At 37.8% G+C, this 21,168-nt stretch overlaps 2 protein-coding genes across 2 annotated transcripts; one reads left to right on the forward strand and one right to left on the reverse strand.

Moving 5' to 3' along the window:
• Positions 1–14,644: 14,644 nt before the first annotated feature.
• On the forward strand, positions 14,645–16,888 carry LOC112696575 (probable pectate lyase 12). The gene is made up of 4 exons (XM_025749398.3): positions 14,645–15,137; positions 15,261–15,709; positions 15,845–16,493; positions 16,584–16,888. Exons 1-4 carry the CDS (start codon positions 15,004–15,006, stop codon positions 16,789–16,791), a joined length of 1,440 nt encoding a protein of 479 aa, XP_025605183.1. The 5' UTR covers positions 14,645–15,003; the 3' UTR covers positions 16,792–16,888.
• Positions 16,889–17,032: 144 nt separating this feature from the next.
• Positions 17,033–19,395, reverse strand: LOC112696577 (uncharacterized). The gene is made up of 4 exons (XM_025749399.3): positions 18,824–19,395; positions 18,576–18,686; positions 18,001–18,069; positions 17,033–17,350 (listed from the first exon to the last, which is right to left on the reverse strand). Exons 1-4 carry the CDS (start codon positions 18,977–18,979, stop codon positions 17,300–17,302), a joined length of 387 nt encoding a protein of 128 aa, XP_025605184.1. The 5' UTR covers positions 18,980–19,395; the 3' UTR covers positions 17,033–17,299.
• Positions 19,396–21,168: the final 1,773 nt, after the last annotated feature.

Below are 21,168 nucleotides of genomic sequence, written 5' to 3' on the forward strand. Positions count from 1 at the left end.
ATGTCAATTATCTTCAAGGTAAAATAGCAATTGCTTGAGTTCACAGAGTTACAGAAGGATTCAGAGGATAAAACAACAAAAAGAAGCTCACTGGTGCGAAAAAAGCTAGTAAGAGCTGTTTTGGGCGTTGAACGCCCAAAAGAAGCATCTACTGGGCGTTCAACGCTAGTAGAGATAGCCATCTGAGCGTTAAACGCTAGAAAGAAGCACCTTCTGGGCGTTGAACGCCAGAAAGAAGCACCTTCTGGCCGTTTAACGTCAGATTTACAGCGTCCTGGGCGTTCAGAAAAACGCCCAGTGTCAAAGGAGTTTCTGGCGTTCAACGCCAGCTAGAAGCAACAGCTAGGCGTTGAACGCCCAGGAAAAGCTACAATTGGGCGTTAAACGCCCAAAACATGCTGTGGTTGGGCGTTTAACGCCAGGATTGTGGGGAAGAGGTGAGTTTGTTTTCAACTCAATTTTTTTTCCAATTTTTATGTTTCAATCCATGATTTCTTGCATAAACATGTTACAAACTCTCATCCCTCAATTCCAAAAAAATTTGAACCCTAATTTCTAAAATCCCTTTTTCAAAGATACCAAATGTATCTTAATTCATAAACACAAATCTTTTTTTCAAATCCCAACCAACTTCTTTTCAAATTTTTTTTATAACTCAATTATCTTTTCAAATTCATCTCAAATCTTTTCTTTTCAAAATGAAAATTCAAATTTATCTTTTTCAAATATCTTTCATAAACTTTTCAATTTTAAATTATATCTTTTTCATATCATACTTATCTTTCACAAATTATATCTTCTATCTTATCCTTTCCAAAATTTTCAAAAACCCACCCCCTCCCTTTAAATCCCATTCGGCCTCCCTCCATTCCTCCACCATTCGAATTTGGCTCTCCTTCTATCCCTTTCCTTTTCTTTCTTTTTCTTGAGGACAAGCAAACCTCTAAGTTTGGTGTGTTTATCCGTGATTACTAAGCCAACACCCACTAAGATCATGGATCCTAAAGGAAAACAAACCACTCCAAGAGGCAAGAAAGAAAATACTCCAAAACCACTTTGGAATCAAGGGAAGTTCTTAACCAAAGAATATTTAGACCATTACTACAAAATAATGGGTCTAAGGTCAGTGATCTCAGAAGTCAAATTCGACCTGAAAGAAGATGAATATCCGGAGATCCAAGAGCAAATTCGAAGCAGGAGTTGGGAAATCCTAGCTAATCCTGAAACAAAGGTGGGAAGAAACATGGTTCAGGAATTCTACTCTAATTTGTGGCAAACAGGCAGGCAGAGAATATCTGGAACTGCCCTCTATGACTATCGGACCTTGGTTAGAGGAAAGATTGTTCACATCCACCCTGACAAAATCAGGGAGATCTTTAAGCTACCTCAGCTAAAAGATGACCCAGACTCCTTTAATAGGAGAATGATGAGAATAAATAAGGGCTTGGACAATATTCTAGAGAACATATGCCTCCTTGGAACCAAATGGACAACCAGCACCAAGGGCATCCCAAATCAACTCAAGAGAGAAGATCTCAAACCAGTCGCCAGAGGCTGGCTGGACTTTATTGGGTGTTCTATACTTCCCACTAGCAACCGCTCTGAAGTCACCATTAAAAGAGCAGTGATGATCCATTGCATTATGTTGGGAAGAGAAGTGGAAGTTCATCAGCTGATTTCGTGTGAACTTTACATAATTGCAAACAAGAACTCCAAAGATGCCAAATTGGCTTATCCAAGCTTAATCTCTATGCTATGTAAAAATGCTGGAGTGAAGATAGGAGTAACTGAGTATATCTCAGTTGAGCGAACAATCACCAAAATATCAATGGAAAAACAACAAGTGCAGGACGACCCCATCAAGAGGAGAGCACAGAAATTCCTCCCAGAGATCCCCCAAATTGAATACTGGGAGCATCTTAAAACATTTGTTGCCAAGTTGCAAGAAGCTATGGACCAATTCAAGGAAGAATAGAATAATCAAAATAGCATGCTTTGCAAACTACTTAGGGAACAAGAAGAGCAAAGGCGTGACTTGAAGGAACTAAAGCGTCAAAAGCTATTTCTTGAATAACCGGGCACCCCACAGACTAGAGGAACATCTATTTCTCAAAATAAAGGTTATTGAGTCCTAATCTTAGCTTTAACTCTGTGATAGTTATTCTTATAGCAATTTACCTTAGAAGTTATATATGAGTAGTAAGTAGTATATCTATTTTGACTTTATCTCCAAGTAAGCTATAATTTATTTTTCTCATCATCATCAAACATGAATAAAATAGTAGAATTTTTAAAATAAAGAGGCAATAATTTTTTGAGTTCTTGATAAGGAAAATTCTAATTATTTATATGTGGTGGCAATATTTTTGTCTTCTGATTGAATGCTTGAACTAGGAATGGCAATTTCCCCCGGCAGGGCGGGTATCCGCGGGGATTTACCCGCCGGGGGATGGGGATGGGGACATTTTTTCACCCGTGGGGGGCGGGGACGGGGATCCGCAAAATAAACGAGGCGGGGGCGGGGAGCAAGGTCCCCGCCCCGTGGAGACCCGTATAATACCCACATATACAAAATTACTAAAATATCCCTACTATATATATATATTAGTTATGATTTCTGAAACGCTAACTCCTAACCCTCTCCTCTCTACCGGCCGTCACTTAGTCACTCTCCTCTCAAAACTCAGATTCTCCTTCTTCCTCTCCGTCCCTCCTCCATGCTCACCGCCGCTCACCGCCCTTATCCACTCTCACTGCCTTCACGCTCACCGCTGCTCACCGCCCTTGCTCTGGTCCCTTTCTTTTTCTTAGATTCGCTCCGCCACCCTCTTCCACTCAGACACTCTCTCTGCCACCCTCCTCCACTCAGACACACTTTTCGCCGTCCAGCACCTTCGTCTGCACTCACTCACGCACCTGACACCCAGCACTAGGAGAAGCGTTCTTCGACTGACATCCAGCCCTAGGCAGTGACAGAAGCGTTCTTTAACGTCGCCATCTTCATTTTCTTCGCAGAGAAAAAAGCTATTTTTCTTCAGTGATTCTGTAATTTTCATCTACTTGAAGCATTTTTTGTTTCTTTCATTAATTGTCTTGTGGTTTCTGTAATTTTCTTTGATTTTATTTGAATTTCAATCAATTATCTTGTGATTTTACTCCATATATATATGTCCTTCTGTTTTTTTGGTAATGCAGTGGCTAAAAAAATTGAAATTGAATATTTAAAGTTAATTGTTATGTTGTGAGGATATATGGTTATGGATAGTTGAATATTTAAAGGATTTGGTTATGTGTTTTATGAAGGTTGAGGTGGGTTTGCAGAAGATCTTTGATGGTTGATGGCTGGTTTGTGAATTTTGTGTAAATTTTGCTTTTGGATTAGTGATGGCCGAATGTAAATTGCTGTTTGATGTGGCTGGTTGATTAATTTGGTATATGGTTGTGTTCAAATGGGAAGCATGAATATGAATGTTTTTATGGTTTGGGTGATTTTTGGTGTTTGATTGATTTAGTTTGGGTATAAATTATGAACTTTGAGTTATGAGTAAATATTGTTGGTGATGAAGATTATGATTGTAATGATAATTGAAGATTTTTGTTTATTTCTCTGAATTTTTTACTTTTTAAAGAATCCGCGGATATCCGCAGAGACTCCGATCCCCGGCGGATACGGGGTCCCCATTACCCGTCGCGGGGATGGGGCGGGGACGGAGACGGATTATGGGTGGCGGGGGACAGGGGGCGGGAGGCATGTCCCCGCCCCCATGGGGACCCGTTGCCATCCCTAGCTTGAACAGTGCATATTTTTTATATTGAATTTTATGAATGTTAAAATTGTTGGCTCCTGAAAGAACGATGAACAAGAGAAATATTATTGCTGATCTGAAAAATCATGAAATTGATTCTTGAAGCAAGAAAAAGCAGTGAAAAAAAAAGCAAAAGAGGTAGAAAAAGCTGATAGCCCTTTAAACCAAAAGGAAAGGGTGAAAAGGATCCAAGGCTTTGAGCATCAATGGATAGGAGGGCCCAAGGAAATAAATCCAGGCCTAAGCAGCTAAAATTAAGTTGTCCCTAACCATGTGCTTGTGGCATGCAGGTCCAAGTGAAAAGCTTGAGACTGAGTGGTTAAAGTCATGATCCAAAGCAAAAGAGTGTGCTTAAGAACTCTTGACACCTCTAATTAGGGACTTTAGCAAGGCTAAGTCACAATCTGAAAAGGTTCACCCATTTATGTGTCTGTGGCATTTATGTGTCCGGTAGTAATACTGGAAAACAAAGTGCTTAGGGCCATGGCCTCATAAAAGTAGCTGTGTTCAAGAATCAACATACTTAACTAAGAGAATCAATAATACTATCTGAATTCTGAGTTTCAATGGATGCCAATCATTCTGAATTTAAAAGGATAAATTGAAATGCCAAAACTGTTCAGAAGCAAAAAGCTACTAGTCCCGCTCATCTAATTAGAACCTGAGCTTCACTTGAAATTCTGAGATATTATTGCTTCTTAATTTCTTTTTATCCTATTTCATTTATCTAGTTGCTTGGGGACAAGCAATAGTTTATGTTTGGTGTTGTGATGAGCGAATATTTTATACGCTTTTTGGGAGTAATTTCATGTAGATTTCAATATGTTTTAGTTAGTTTTTAGTATATTTTTATTAGTTTTTAGAAAAAATTCATATTTCTGGACTTTACTATGAGTTTGTGTGTTTTTCTGTGATTTTAGGTATTTTCTGGCTGAAATTGAGGGAGCTGAGCAAAAATCTGATTTAGGCTGAAAAATGACTGTTGATGTTGTTGGATTCTGACCTCCATGCAATCAGAATGTATTTTTTGGAGCTATAGGAGTCCAGTTGATGCGCTCTCAATTGGGTTGGAAAGTAGACATCCAGGGCTTTCCAACAATATATAATAGTCCATACTTTGCAAGAAGATAAACGACGTAAACTGGCGTTTAACACCAGTTCCATGTTGCATTCTGGCATTCAGCGCCAGAAACAGGTTACAACCTGGCGTTCAACTCCAGAAACAGCCCAGGCACGTGAAAAGCTTAAGTCTCAGCCCCAGCACACACCAAGTGGGCCCCAGAAGTGGATTTCTGCACTATCCATCTTAGTTTACTCATTCTCTGTAAACCTAGATTACTAGTTTAGTATTTAAACAACTTTTAGAGACTTATTTTGTATCTCATGACATTTTTAGATCTGAACTTTGTACTTTTTGACGGCATGAGTCTCTAAACTCCATTGTTGGGGGGTGAGTAGCTCTGCAGCATCTCGATGAATTAATGCAATTATTTCTGTTTTTCCTTCAAACATGCTTGTTTCTATCTAAGATGTTCATTCGCACTTCAATATAAAGAAGGTGATGATCCGTGACACTCATCACCATTCTCAACCCATGGACGTGTGCTTGACAACCACCTCCGTTCTACATTAGATTAAATGAGTATCTCTTAGATTCCTTAATCAGAATCTTCATGGTATAAGCTAGAATCCATTGGCAGCATCCTTGAGAATCCAGAAGGTCTAAACCTTGTCTGTGGTATTCCGAGTAGGATTCAGGGATTAGATGACTGTGACGAGCTTCAAACTCCAAGTGTTGGACGTAGTGACAGATGCAAAAGGATCAATGGATCCTATTTCGACATGATTGAGAACCGATAGATGATTAGTCGTGCTGTGACAGAGCATTTGGACCATTTTTACTGAGAGGATGGGAAGTAGCCATTGACAATGGTGACACCCTACATATAGCTTTCCATGGAAGGAGCCTTGAATGTGTGAAAGTGAGAAAGCATTATGTTGCAGGAACTCAGAAGACAAAGCATCTCCAAAACTCTAACATATTCTCCATTACTGCATAATAAGTATTATTTAATCCATGATCTCTTGTTTATTTGCAAGTCAATTGATAACTATAATTGGTATCTTGACTAAGATTAATAAGATAACCATATCTTGCTTCAAACCAACAATCTCCGTGGGATTCGACCCTTACTCACGTAAGGTATTACTTGGACGACCCAGAGTACTTGCTGGTTAGTTGTGCGGATTGCAAAAAGTGTGATTGCAATTTTGTGCTCCACCCATTCTCTTTACTTTCTGCCATTTATTTCCATGTTCATCTTCCCAATTCCCCATTTACGATTCTGCACTTTATTTTCTGCAATTTACTTTCCCGCCATTTAATTTCCTGCAAATCTCAATTACATTCTGTTTAGTTCAACTAGCACACTCTTCCAACTAAAGTTGCTTGACCAATCAATCCCTGTGGGATTCGACCTCGCTCTATTGTGAGTTTTTACTTGACGACAATTCGGTATACTTGCCGAAGGAAATTTGTTGAGAGACAAGTTTTCGTGCATCATCCATATGATCATCATCCTAAAGAAAACATAAACTAACAATGGAAAATGCAATGAAAAAGTAATTAACATAGATAAATAAGATTGGGTTGCCTCCCAATAAGCGCTTCTTTAATGTCAATAGCTTGACAGTAAGCTCTTACAGAGCTTCATAAATACTTAGAGTATGATGGTGGCCTCCCAACACCAAACTTAGAGTTTGAATGTGGGGGCTCTGCTTGACTCTGTATTGAGAGAAGCTTTTTATGCTTCCTCTCCATGGTTACAGAGGAAGATCCTTGAACCTTAAACACAAGGTAGTCCTTATTAAGGAACTCCTTAGTGGTCAGTGGACGTCCATTGAGGTCTTCCTCACTAGGAATCACTGCCTCTTCCTCCTCTATAGGTTTGGTCATTTTGGTTATATTGATGGCTTTGCACTCTCTCTTTGGATTCTCTTCTGTATTGGTTGGGAGAGTACTAGGAGAAGTTTTAGTAACTCTTTTACTCAGCTCACCCACTTGTACCTCCAAATTTTTGATGGAGGACCTTGTTTCAGTCATGAAACTGAGAGTGGCCTTAGATAGATCAGAGACTATGGTTGCTAAGCCAGGAAGGCTCTGTTCAGAATTCTTTGTCTGTTGCTGAGAAGATGATGGAAAAGGCTTGCTATTGCCAAACCTATTTCTCCCACCATTATTATTATTGAAGCCTTGTTGAGGCTTCTGTTGATCCTTCCATGAGAAATTTGGATGATTCCTCCATGAAGGATTATAGGTGTTTCCATAGGGTTCTCCCATGTACTTCACCTCTTCCATTGTAGGATTCTTAGGGTTATAAGCTTCTCCTTCAGAGGAGGCTTCTTTAGTACTGCCAGATGCAGCTTGCAATCTAGTCAGATTCTGAGAAATCATATTGACTTGCTGAGTCAATATTTTGTTCTGAGCCAATATGGCATTCAGAGTATCAATCTCAAGAACTCCTTTCTTCTAAGTCATTCCATTATTCACAGGATTTCTTTTAGAAGTGTACATGAACTGGTTATTTGCAACCATCTCAATGAGTTCCTGGGCTTCAGCAGGGGTTTTCTTCAGATGAAGAGATCCACCAATAGAGTGATCCAATGACATCTTGGACAATTCAGACAGACCATCATAGAATATATATAAGATGCTCTATTCTGAAAGCATGTCAGAAGAATACCTTCTGATCAATTTCTTGTATCTTTCCCAAGCTTCATAGAGGGATTCACATTCCTTTTGTATGAAGGTTTGGACTTCCACTCTAAGCTTGCTCATCTTTTGAGGTGGAAAGAATTTGGCCAAGAAAGCATTGACCAACTTTTCCCAAGAGTTCAAGCTTTCCCTAGGTTATGAGTCCAACCATATCCTAGCTCTGTCTCTTACAGCAAAGGAAAAAAGCATAAGTCTGTAGACCTGGGGATCAACCCCATTGGTCTTAACAGTATCACAGATTTGCAAGAATTCAGCTAAGAACTGATGAAGATCTTCCAACAGAAGTCCATGAAACTTGCAATTCTGCTATATTAGAGAAACTAATTAAGGCTTAAGCTCAAAGTTGTTTGCTCCAATTGCAGGAATTGAGATGCTTCTTCCATAGAAGTTGGAAGTTGGTGCAGTAAAGTCACCAAGAATCTTCCTTGCATCTCCACCATTGTTCTCAGGTTCGGCTGCCATGTCTGCCTCTTTTTTGAGATTTTTTGTAAGGTCCTCTCCAGAGTGTTGTGCTTTAGCTTCTCTTAGCTTCCTCTTCAGAGTCCTTTCAGGTTCAAGATCAGCTTTAACAAGAATGTCCTTATCCTTGTTCCTATTCATATGAAAAAGAGGAGAACAAAGAGAGTAGTGAAATCCTCTATGTCACAGTATAGAGATTCCTTTATTTGAGTATAAGAATAGAAGAATAGAAGAATGAGAAGAGAGAGGAGATGAGTAATTCGAATAGAGAGGAGAGAGAGGGTTTCGAATTATGAGTAGAAGAGAAGTGTTAGCAATTAAATAAATAGAAGGAGACGAGAGAGAGAGAGTATTCGAATTTTTAAAAGAGGAACAAGAAAAATATTTTTATTTTTATTTAATTAATTAAGTTAGTTTCGAAAATTTGAAAAAAAATAAAATTAAATTAAAATTTAAAACAATTAATTAATTAAAAAGATTTTTGAAAAAGTGGTTAGTGATTTTCGAAAATTAGAAGTGGAAAAGTAGTTAGGTGGTTCAATGAAAAAGATAAGAAATAGTAAACTTTTTAAAATTAAAACAAACAAGTCAAGTAGTTAGTTGAAAAAGATTTGAAAATAAATTTTGAAAAGATAAGAAGTTAGAAAAAGATTTTAAAATTAAAATTTTAAAAAGATATTATTGAAATTTATTTTGAAAAAGAATTGAAAAAGAAATTAAAAATATTTGATTTTTATAATTAAAGTTGATGACTTGACTAACAAGAAACTAAAAGATATGATTCTAGAATTCAAAGATTGAACCTTTCTTAACAAGAAAGTAACACACTTGAAATTTTTGAATCAAAACATTAATTGTTAGCAAGGATTTTCGAAAATATGAAATAAAAGTAAGAAAAAATTTTTGAAAAATTAGTTTTAAAAATTTTTGAAAACAATAAAATAAAAATGAAAAAGATTTTGAAAAATTTTAAGAATGAAATTCGAAAATCATAAAAAAATGAAAAAGAATTGATTTTGAAAAAGATTTGAAAAGATGAAGTTTTTAAATTGAAATTTTGAGTTGACTAACAAGAAACAACTAAATTTTAAAAATTTTTGACCAAGTCAACTTAAAATTTCGAAAATTATGAGAAGAATAAGGAAAAGATATATTTTTTTTTACTTTTGAATTTTTAATGAGGAGAGAGAAAAACAACAAAATGAAACAAAGCATAAAAATTTAAGATCAAAATAAATAATGCATGCAAGAATACTTTGAATGTCAAGATGAACACTAAGAACACTTTGAAGATCATGATGAACATCAAGAGCTTATTTTTGAAATTTTTTAAGAGAAGAAAGACATGCAAGATACCAAACTTAAAAGCTTTTGTACTAGGGACACTAACAATTCGAAAATGCACAAAAAAAAACAAGAAAAGACACAAAACAAGAAAAATTAAAGATCAACCAAGGAAAATCATCAAGAACAACTTGAAGATCAAAGAAGAACACAATGCATGAATTTTCGAAAATCTAAGAAAAATTAAAAACATGCAGTTGGCACCAAACTTAAAATTTGACATTAGACTCAAGCAAGAAACACAAAATTTTTTGGTTTTATGATTTTATTAATTTTTTTTCTTTTTTTTAAAAACTTTTTGAAAAGAAATAAAGGTTGAAACAAGAAAGAAGGTTACCTAATCTAAGCAACAAGATAAACTGTCAGTTGTCCAAACTCGAATAATCCCCAGCAACGGCGCCAAAAACTTGGTGCATGGAATTGTGATCACACTTTTCACAACTCCGGTACAACTTACCAGCAAGTGCACTGGGTCGTCCAAGTAATACCTTACGTGAGTAAGGGTCGATCCCACGGAGATTGCCGGCTTGAAGCAAGCTATGATCATCTTGTAAATCTTAGTCAGGTGGATTCAAATGGTTATGAGGTTTTGATAATTAAAAGATAAATAAAACATAAAATAAATAAAGATACTTATGTAATTCATTAGTGAGAATTTTAGATAAGCGTTAGGAGATGCTTTGTTTCTTTTGAACCTCTACTTTTCTATTGTCTTCATCCAATCATGCGTGCTCCCTTCCATGGCAAGCTATATGTTGGTGGATCACCGTTGTCAATGGCTACCATCCATCCTCTCAGTGAAAATGGTCCATTCTACGGTTTCTGTACGGCTAATCAACTGTCGGATTTCTCGTCTCGGATGAAAAATACCAGGCACAACTACCGCACGGCTAATCATCTGTCGGTTCTCACTTGTGTCGGAATAGGATCTCTCTATCCTTTTGCACACTATCACTACGCCCAACATTCGTAAGTTTGAAGCTCGTCACATTCATCCCACCCCAGATCCTACTCGGAATAGCACAGACAAGGTTTAGACTTTCCGGATCTCAGGAATGCTGCCAATTGGTTCTAGCTTATACCACGAAGGTTCTAACCTCACAGACTCAGTCCGTGGATTAGAGACCCAAGAGACTATACTCCGGCTGTCGTCCAATGACTACGTTGAACATCTTGTAGACCGCTTGTGGTTGTCAGGCACGCGGATCTTGGCTAAGCGAGTAACGAAGATAGTGAATGATTGTCACGGGTCACCCCTTCATTCTAACTTAACTGAATTAAGTACAAGAGTATATCTTGGAGAAGAAGTAAGCATGAATTGAAAGAAAAAATAATAATACTTGCATTAATTCATGAAGAACAGCAAAGCTCCGCACCTTAATCTATGAGGTGTAGAAACTGCACCGTTGGAAAATACATAAGAGAAGAAAGTCTAGGCATGGCCGAATGGCCAGCCTTCCCAAATATGAAATATTGCCTCTAAGTGATCAAAAGATCAAAAGATGATCCAAAGATATCAAATATAATAGTAAAAAGTGCTATTTATACTAAACTAGTTACTAGGGATTACATAAAATAAGTAACTAAGTGCAGATAGTGCAGAAATCCACTTCTGGGGCCCACTTGGTGTGTGGTTTGGCTGAGCATTGAGCTTGACACGTGCATAGGCTTTTTCTGGAGTTAAACGCTAGCTTGGATGCCAGTTTGGGCGTTTAACTCCAGTTTTTGTGCTAGTTCCGGCGTTTTACGCCAGAAAGGGTCTCTGGTGGGGGGTTTTGAAGCCAGTTTGGGCCATTAAATCTCGAGCAAAGTATAAACTATTATACATTGATGGAAAGCCCAAGATGTTAGCTTTCCAGCCCAATTAAAAGCGCACCAATTGAACTTTTGTAGCTCTAGAAAAACGCGTTTGAGTGCAGGGAGATCAGGATCCAACAGCATCTGCAGTCCTTTCTTAGCCTCTGAATCAGATTTTTGCTCAGGTCCCTCAATTTCAGCCAGAAAATACCTGAAATTACAAAAAAACACACAAACTCATAGTAAAGTATAGAATAGTGAATTTTGCATAAAAACTAATAAAAATATAACAAAAAGTGACTAAAACATACTAAAAACTACCTAAAAATAATGGCAAAAAGCGTATAAATTATCCGCTCATCAGTGTCCGACCTCGAGGAGCGAGAGCTACCAAGTTTATGGCATGACTTTAACCTAAGAAAGTACTATAGTTAGAAAATAATAAAAGATCTTAGGTCAATGTGCACTCTTTTTGCTTAAAAGGTTTTCTAATGAGGCGCTAGGCCAAGATCTACAAAATTGCCCGACCTAGCAGGGTAAGCACTCACATGTATATACTCTTGTTTATATTTCTATGTTTTATTATCATTTGAATAAAGTTTTCAGATTCCCTAAAAAATTTTCTACCAAGACGCATTAATCTAAGCTCATAAAACGCAAAAATTCATCGCCCGATTACTAAAAGGCCGGCAAGGTGAAAACCAAATTCATCGCCCGATTACGAAAAGGTCGGCAAGGTGAAAGCGATAAAAGCAAGTTAATGTAAGAAGTTATAAAAGGTAATCCATAGAAAGCGACCTGACGAAGTCTATCTAAAAATGGATTACTAAAAATAACTTAACAAGGCCCGACAAAGAAGTCGGACCAACGAAAGGATCACTGAAAAGGGATGAAGACATCTCCCTAAGGCCAAAGAAAGGCTAAAAAGTCGAGACAAAAGTGCCTAGCTATACAAGTATAAGTCTCACAAAAAGATACAACTTAAAAAGCAAAAGCACAAACAAGAGCTAAAAAGTCGTCCAAACAAACTAGAAAGAAAAGGTTCCCCTTGGAACACAACCTGAAAAGTTGTTGGAGTATGACTAAAAAGCTCAGGTAAGGAGGTCATACGGGTCGACGTTAGAGGAGCACAGGTACGACCTCAAGACAAGAGATCAACCAAAAGGCAAATGCTCGAGCACGATTTCCTCAAAGGGGTCGAAGTCTAAAGACACGACCTCAGGGGAAAGATCGAACTCGAGCAGGGGCACTGTTCATACCCTGGGTCGAGCTATACGATCCATGCTGACCGAAGACAAGAGCGACCGACCTCTTAAGGTTGGAACGATACTAGCCTCTCCTTAAAAGAGTTTGGCCAAATCGCCATAGAGGCCCAAGTAGGCCCAAACGAAGCAACAAAGCCCACTCTAAAGGCGGCTAGCCTAAAAAGATAAGGCAGCTTCCCTCAAAGATAAGATAAGATAACTAACTTATCTTAAAGGACACTCCACACTATTATAAATACACTGGAGCACCCAGGTAAAACTCATACTCTGATTCTACACAAAAACCTGCCTAAAGCACGTGCTAACTTAAGTATTGGAGTCTCTTGCAGGTACCACCACCCTTCGGTGACGAAGGATTAGCAGCATCTCCAACTCTACCAGGTCGGACATAGCAGCACTGCCCAGCACAGAAGATCTCGTCCGAGATCGACCTTCAGCTTCAGGTAACCCTCGGAACACATCCCTTCACAATTTTTGTTAAGTTTTTGGAATGTTGTTCCCATTACCATGCATAGGAGTATGAGGGGATACATGGCAATACTTCGCCATGTACTTCATTCCTCTTTTCTATGTCTGCCATCACTCGTGTCATGATAAGCAAGGTCCAAGCTCACCGCGCCAAATGTTTCAAGGATTTTGGATTGACCTTCTAGGAAATTCGAAACCTTGCCTTGTCCAAACGTACGAATTGGGGTTAGTACCTGTAATGACATTCTGATATCTAAATGAATAAATATTCAAGGAATTGGATTGATGAATTAGAACTAAGTATTCTCTTTAACCATATATCAGGTCATTCTTATAAGTTTATAGGGCTGTCAAACGGGCTAGCCCGGTCCATTTTGACCCGGTCTGTTAAGTCCGTGGGTTAAATGGGCTAGACCGTTTAAGCCCGCTTCATTCGCGGGCCATAATTTTTCAGTCCGGACCGTTTATAGTCAGCTCGATGGGTTAAACGAGCCAGCCCATTATCTTTTTATTTTATTTTTTGAAAAATATTTTGACAAAACATATCACTTTTAGGTCAAAAACCTTTAAAATATAATTTTTTTTAGTTGATGGGTCAGATTTTCGGATCGGATCGAAAGAAATATTGGCTTAAAGTGCTACTTTTTTTAAAAGAATGTAAAAAAAATAAACGGACCACCCATTTAGCCCGCAGATTAGCCCGTTTAATCCACCATTTTTTTAATCGTACTCAGCCCGTTTAACCCGAATTGTAAACGGGTTTAATTTTAGAGACACAACTCGCCTATTTAAATGGATAAACGAGCTAGCGATGGATTTGGACCATTTTAACGGCCCTATAAGCTTAGCTCCTTGTCTGACGTCGTTTTCTTTGACTAGATCTTTTGACGATTATTAAGTCCATATCGGATAACTATTATGATGTTACTCAGCATATGCGAAATTGATGATAATATCCCGTAAATCTTATTTTGCGAATCCTTTAGGCATCTTTTGAGTTCCATGATGAGCCCATTACTAACTCAGAATCTCACGTTAGGAGTTTGGACCTAGTCCAAAAGAATTTGTTTATTCTGGATTTAACTATGTGTTCTATTTAAAATTTGTTTTCGTATTTATTGACTGCAAAAATAATAATAAATGCACAAATTAATAATTTTTTATATTTCAATTTAAACGAGTAAATAATATCTTTTTTATTTTAATAAACAAAAGTAGCTAGTATATTGAAGTTTAAGCATGCGAAAATGTCGTGATTAATGCTGATACGTAGGTGTAGGTCCAAAAAGTCAAAAGGCTACTTCACGAACTGCAAGAACTGATGAACCTTACTAAAGTGTTACTCGTAATTCGCAAGTAGTATTATTCATTAGAGGACCTGCCCTTCCTATTTTCCCACTGACCTTCTTAGTGGTATTCAAATTCTACTGGGTGATCATTAGGGGCAGTTTTGTAATTACAAGAAGCTCATTTTTGGATCAGTGATACTGATACTGTTGTCCCTCTGTCCGGCAAACAAAATTAAGAGACCAATTTCCTCGAGAACAGTGGGATTCCCTTGTTCACAATACGACCTTCTTTCTTCTTTCATCTTTCTTTTTTCTTTCCCTTTTTCCATCATTCAAAAAACTTACCCTAACCACTATACTACCCTACACAATCATTATTATTAGAGCACCCAACATGCTATGATATAATATGATAATGCATACTGAAACTATTAATTAGCACCCCCAAAGAATAACGTATCATATCATCTATATACTTTGTTCTTGTTATAATTTAATCAGCACCAACCTTAAAATTACATCCGACAAACAACGCTTAAAATTAAACGTCTTATTAGGATTAATGCATTGAAGATTGGTCCAACATAAAAAAATAAATAATAATACTAGAATACAAAAAGATTATCCCATGCTTCTGTTCACACTCAAACCTGTTTGTTGTAATAATCATCACTGGTTAATAAATTCACCTCACTCAACAGCCGCTAACCCTTCTAGAGAATCAGCCATAACCATGGCAATCTAAGGAAGAGGAGCTCTACAGAGAGTGAGTGTGTAGCAAAAGAGTCATTTCCTCAACAATGCCCCATAGAAGCTGCATTTTGCTACTGTGTATTGTTGGTTCCATGTTAGCACTTGAAGGAGCTGCAATGCTGAACCTAACTCTACCAGGACAACACCCTGACCCTGAAGCTGTTGCTAATGAAGTCCACAGGTACTCTCTTCTCACTGTTTCCCCTGTTTCTCTTGTCTTTCAGCTTGCATTCACAATGTATTTTCCTGCATTATAAGTTTAAACCTCAGATCTAGGTGCTATCTTCACTACTGTGTTGTGCAGGAAGGTGAATGGTTCAATGGCAAGAAGGGAAATGCTGTCGACAGTGTCTTCTTGCCTAACTGGTAACCCCATAGACGATTGCTGGAAATGTGACCCAGATTGGCCCAACAACCGGCAGAGGCTGGCAGACTGCGCCATTGGGTTTGGGCAACACGCTAAGGGCGGAAAGGATGGGGAGTTCTACATTGTCACAGATTCCTCAGATGATGATGCAGTAAACCCTAAGCCAGGAACACTCAGATATGCTGTCATACAGAATGAGCCGCTGTGGATCGTGTTCCCAAGTAACATGAAGATTAAGCTCTCTCAAGAACTCATCTTCAACAGTTACAAGACCCTTGATGGCCGTGGTGCTGATGTCCACATTGTTGGTGGTGGATGCATTACTCTCCAGTATATAAGTAATGTTATCATACACAACATTCATATCCACCATTGTCATCCTTCAGGTATTTTTCTGTATTGCACATGAAACATTCTGGTATAAATGCAGTGTTGTTAGTATTTGAATGAAAGGTGTGTCTAAGTCAACGAACAGATTTATTTATTTGTTTATTGTGTTTGGATTCAACTGCGACATGCAGGGAACACAAATGTGCGTTCCCGCCCTGACCACTATGGCTACCGGACGCTGTCTGACGGGGATGGAATCTCCATCTTTGGGTCCAAAGACATATGGATAGACCACTGCACGCTGTCACGGTGCAAGGACGGGCTCATCGACGCAGTCATGGGCTCCACTGGAATCACAATCTCCAATAACTACTTCTCCCACCACAATGAAGTCATGCTCTTAGGCCACAGTGATGACTACCTGCCAGACTCAGGCATGCAGGTGACCATTGCCTTCAACCATTTCGGTCCCATGCTCGTCCAGCGCATGCCACGTTGCCGCCGGGGCTACATCCATGTGGTCAACAACGATTTCACGCGGTGGCAGATGTATGCCATTGGAGGCAGTGGGGAGCCCACCATTAACAGCCAGGGGAACCGCTACACGGCACCCCTGAACCCCTTTGCAAAGGAGGTGACCAAGAGGGTTGACACTGCGGAGGGGAAGTGGAAGGGCTGGAATTGGAGGTCGGAGGGGGATATCATGGTGAATGGCGCGTTTTTTGTGGCCTCTGGGGAAGGAGTTGAGGTTAAGTATGAGAAGGCTTATAGTGTTGAGCCAAAGTCTGCTGATAGGATTTCTCAGCTTACCATGTCCGCCGGCGTTCTCGGCGTTGCCAAGTATGTACTGCTACTACCACTTTACTATCCTATATCATTCTCATACATAAATGTCAGCACTAATTACTTGATTGGATGATGAATGCACAGGGACAACAGTGTGGGAATGTGGAGCAAAGGACCTAACAGCCAGGGCCAGGGCGACGGAGTCACATGGTTGGTGCCGGAATACACAGAGGACTATTCGCAGGGCTCAAGGGTGGTGCTGCCATCTTCCTCTACTTTCACCCTTGTGTGGTCTTTCCTGCTCTTGTTCATACTGTCTTGTAACAAGATACCGTCAACAGTTATTCTATAACGATTCATGTAATCTGACTCCCTTCATTTTCTCTTCATTGGAATGAAATGTGGCTGCTCCTGTTAAGTCAAAAGGATCAGACACCATTAAGGCTGTATATATTCTTCTTCATTACCATCATTCAGACTTTTAATTTTGCTTAGCTGCCTTCCTCAATAATCAAATTTTGCAATACCATCATCAATGAAATTAATGGTCAGTCTTTGGGGCAAGTTATATATATAATTGTGCAAAAACAGGATACAACAAGAAAAACATTTCATTCTATTTGGAATCAGGATGCAAGTCCAATAGCTGTGCATGCAGTTCAAAGTTCTAACTTTGTCATTTTTCTCTAAGTAATATCATCTCAAATTGACATTTTGACTCGATGTCTCAATTCATTGAGAGTAAGACTACAATACAAAATGAGCCAAATGTTAAGTCACTCGGCTTGTCGATGCTCCAGTTCCCTCCAGTTCCCTTAATTGATGTTTCATCTATTCACAAACACAGGCCACAGATGCTATCAACGATCTATGAAAGATTTGTTCATAAGTTCAACTGCATCATCCATGAACTGCATGCAGAAAAACAAATAAATCCATAAAGAAATCAAATAATTAGAATTATATGCTTAGAATGGAAGTTTAATAATAGGCAGAAATTCCAGCAACCAGCAAGATAAATAAATCGAAATGTCAGCAGCACTGATATCTAAGACTAGGTTCTTTTGATACATTGTGTGGTTCAACTAGTTCATCATGAGTACCATGGATGCATTTGAACTAATTATATAGCTATTTCCAGTGAAATGGCAATGGAGAAAAACTGGTAATACAAACCATGCTTCAGGTCAATTTGCTACAATGTTGTAGCTCTTTCTGACAAGGTAGAATTTGTATAATTCAGATAAGCACATAGATATCTTTCATCTTGATAATTTGATAATGAATAAATGATTAATGTAGTTGTAATCAGGTGGTGCAATGTAAATTGTACATTATTATCTTCTCAATTTTCAGAAATATAATGGAACATACAGGGCAATGACTAGTTTTATTTGGGTCTTGAAGGATGAATATATAAGGGTTAATGTATATGAAGCAAAACTTTATTCTATTCCCTAATTTATGAATATCAAATGTATAAAACTCACGAAGTTCAACCCCAGCAATTGTCAATTTATACCCATTGCATGCATTTCTTAAAGAATAAAAAGGACTTCACCTTTCCAAGCATCTTAAGTTCTCGTCCAACAGGTTCCAAAAATTTGAAGTCAACATGGATTGGCCAGACCTGTTGAAGCAGAAGCCAAGAAGAAAAAATGAAACTCCATCTCTTTGCAAAATCATAATCTTCCGAAGTAAAATTGCTCAAACTAGAAGCATAAATATGCCAGAAAAATGTCAGTGTAAACTTCAAAATATAAAATTAGTTTTACTTTTTCAAAAAATCTTTAAAAAAACTCTAAAATTATCTTTTTTTTTTTATAAGCTCATTCAAAGAAATCTGGCACATAATGGCAATACACCTAAAATGTGTTAGACCTACATAATGCTTCAGAGCAAGAGAAATCCAACTACTCTTTGTTATTCAGAGACTGAACTTTCAATTTGCAATCAATACGATGTTTGTTGCATTTTCCAGAATTACACATCAATCAATTAAAGGTGAAGCAATAATTTTATATTAAATAAATCACATGCTCCATAACACTCAATATAATTCCTAACTGGTGAAGCAGAAAAGATATGAAAAGGAAACATTAAAAATTAGAAAAAGCGGAGAAAGGAAATTGAAACCTTAACACCGAGAAGCTTGAGGGGCATAACTTGGCCAGGTACTATGCAGTCAGGACCAGCAGCTTCCACTATAGCCTCTTGGCCGAATCCATCTCCAATTGGGTCGGGTTGCTGCAAAATCCAAAAGTATATATATATATATATATATATATATATATATATATATATATATATAGAGAGAGAGAGAGAGAGAGAGAGAGAGAGAGAGAGAGAGAGAGAGAGAAGAAAAGGAGGTGAGTGAGAGAGACCTTCATAACGAAGAGGGCGTAATCGGAGAAAGGAGATTGGGAAACGCGAAGAACAGGAGAATGGTGAATTTTGGGAACCGGCCTCACTGACGAAGCTGACGCTCTCCACGGCACGTCCTTCTGCAACGAAGCCCCTCCTCCTCCCTTTTTCGACATTATTATTGTTATTGTTATTACTTATTAGTTACTTAGTTCTTATATTCTTCTTATCAATTCTTTGGATTGGGGTTTTTTCTTCCTAATCCCTTCTTCTAGTGTTTGTTGTGTCGCTGACGCTGTTCCTCTAAATTCTAATCCTCTATCTTACTGGTACCGCTACACGCTCCGCACACATGACAAACCATTCACATTAACATCCAACTCTACTGGGCACCAATTGTGTCGTCATTTTTCCCCTTTTCTTTTATGAATTTTCCAAATTATTTTCTTAATGATTTTTTAAACTTAAAATTATTTATATTTTAAAAAAAATGAATTACCATTTTAGCATATGAAAGATCCTAATTTTCACAATAATTCATACGAACTTTGTCGAACCTTTTCAAGTTTTTTTTCTTTCTTTCTTTTAACCCAACTAAATTAGGAGTGGCAACATGCACTTTATTCGTGGATATCCAATTCAATTTAACCCGATTGAATAGGATTGTCAACTCGATTCGCAGCGGGTAGAATAAAGTGCGAATAGGATTTTTGTGCGGACCGGATAGAATTCGGATTAAGCCTCAACCCCACCCAACCAACCCGTATCATATATATGTATATGTTATATACTTACATAAAAATATGTTTCAAATTGATATTGAACCAAAGATCTCTCATTAAATACAAAAGATCTTTAGCCACTAACAGAAGATAATTAATTAATAATTTAATACTTTTTTTACATAAAGATCCATTCTATTTTAAATTATTATCAAGTTATATAATAATATTACATCTTTTTAGTAACCTGTAGATAGGGTCGGGTACCCCCGGGTTAAGAACGGATAAGGTTAGAATTGAGATATTCTCAACTCGCGAATAAGATTAAATTGGATTCAAATCCTATCCTACCTTACTCATTGTCATCCCTAAACTCAATATACAGCAAATTGCTACTTTTTTTTCCTTATTATTAGGATAGAACTGGTGAAACCACCAATATAGTAAACAAAAATTATGGTATTATGCTGGTTAAAAACAATATTTTGGAGAGGTCGTTATACCTAATAATCGGGGACGTCGAATTGATATATGCCCCTCACGTGGCATACCTTTGATGTAATAAGAGATATGCCACGTGACGGAAAGAAGGAGAAAGGGGTGCGAGGTAGACGATTGCGGCGGAGGAAGGAGCCCTTCCGCCGCCATTGGTGCCGTCTAGAGCTGCCACCGTTGGTGAGTTGTCGAAGCTTGCGCCGAATTTCGCAATGTCGTCGTTAATCTCCTACCTCCAACATGAGCTGTCAGATTTGGTGGTGTTGTTGTTGGAGTCGTTGAAGTTGTTGATGTTGCTATTGAGGTTGAACGAGACTATTACTGTTGTTTTGGGTTCCATTCAATTCCTCGAAAAACTGCTAATGTTCCTTTTTCCCTTGTTATCACTACTGTTGATGGCTTGGTGATGTTGCTACCGTGGGTGGGTGTCGTAATTGATGTCGATGTTGCCATAAAAGATGCCCATGGTCTTAGTGCTGCTGTTGAAGCCGTTATCATCGTTGTCTTCTTTATTTGGTGCTTTTCAACATTTAATTTGACACTCTAAGTTCGATCTCTTCGATTCTTTGAGACCAAGTTGTGAGTAGACATTACGCCTATAATTGTTTGGCTTTTCATCTATAATTATTTTGATATACTCTACTTTGAACTTATAATTATATTTATAAAATTAGTATAAAAGGATTTTAATTTGACTTGAAAAATTGATTTATTAGAACTAAATATTTATTCTTGTGAAACTCATTTTTAATATGCACATGAGACCATATGTTTTTATGAGACTATATAATTTAAAAACTAATTATTGATACTTACTATTCTGAAATTGTAAAATATGTTGGATTCCATTATGATTTAGAAAGTACGATTGAAATTGATTTCTTCGAAAAAAATATTGGTTGATGTGATTTGAGATTTTGTGTATTTGAAATATTAAATAGTTAGTTATATTTTGAATTATATGTTTTGAATTGGTTTGGGAGATGGTCGCAGAATTTACAATCCACAACTTACTGGCAAGTGTATCGGATCATACCAAGTAATAACTCACGGTGAGTGAGTGTCGATCCCACGAGAATTAACGGACTAAGCAAGCAATGGTTGATGGGCTATTCTAGTTAGACAAATTTAAATGAGTTTTGACTAAA

The sequence above is a fragment of the Arachis hypogaea genome, chromosome 6 (assembly GCF_003086295.3).
Source record: "Arachis hypogaea cultivar Tifrunner chromosome 6, arahy.Tifrunner.gnm2.J5K5, whole genome shotgun sequence".
NCBI classification, from domain to species: Eukaryota; Viridiplantae; Streptophyta; class Magnoliopsida; order Fabales; family Fabaceae; genus Arachis; species Arachis hypogaea.

Excerpts from the sequence above, each read along its gene's own strand:
- LOC112696575 (XM_025749398.3), top strand. The coding sequence starts at position 15,004 with ATGCCCCATAGAAGCTGCATTTTGCTACTGTGTATTGTTGGTTCCATG. Across the intron at positions 15,710-15,844 it reads CCACCATTGTCATCCTTCAG|GGAACACAAATGTGCGTTCC; the intron begins GTATTTTTCTGT and ends TGCGACATGCAG. Across the intron at positions 16,494-16,583 it reads GGCGTTCTCGGCGTTGCCAA|GGACAACAGTGTGGGAATGT; the intron begins GTATGTACTGCT and ends ATGAATGCACAG.
- LOC112696577 (XM_025749399.3), bottom strand. The coding sequence starts at position 18,979 with ATGTCGAAAAAGGGAGGAGGAGGGGCTTCGTTGCAGAAGGACGTGCCG. Across the intron at positions 18,687-18,823 it reads ACGCCCTCTTCGTTATGAAG|CAACCCGACCCAATTGGAGA; the intron begins GTCTCTCTCACT and ends TGGATTTTGCAG. Across the intron at positions 17,351-18,000 it reads AACTTAAGATGCTTGGAAAG|TTCATGGATGATGCAGTTGA; the intron begins GTGAAGTCCTTT and ends TTCTGCATGCAG.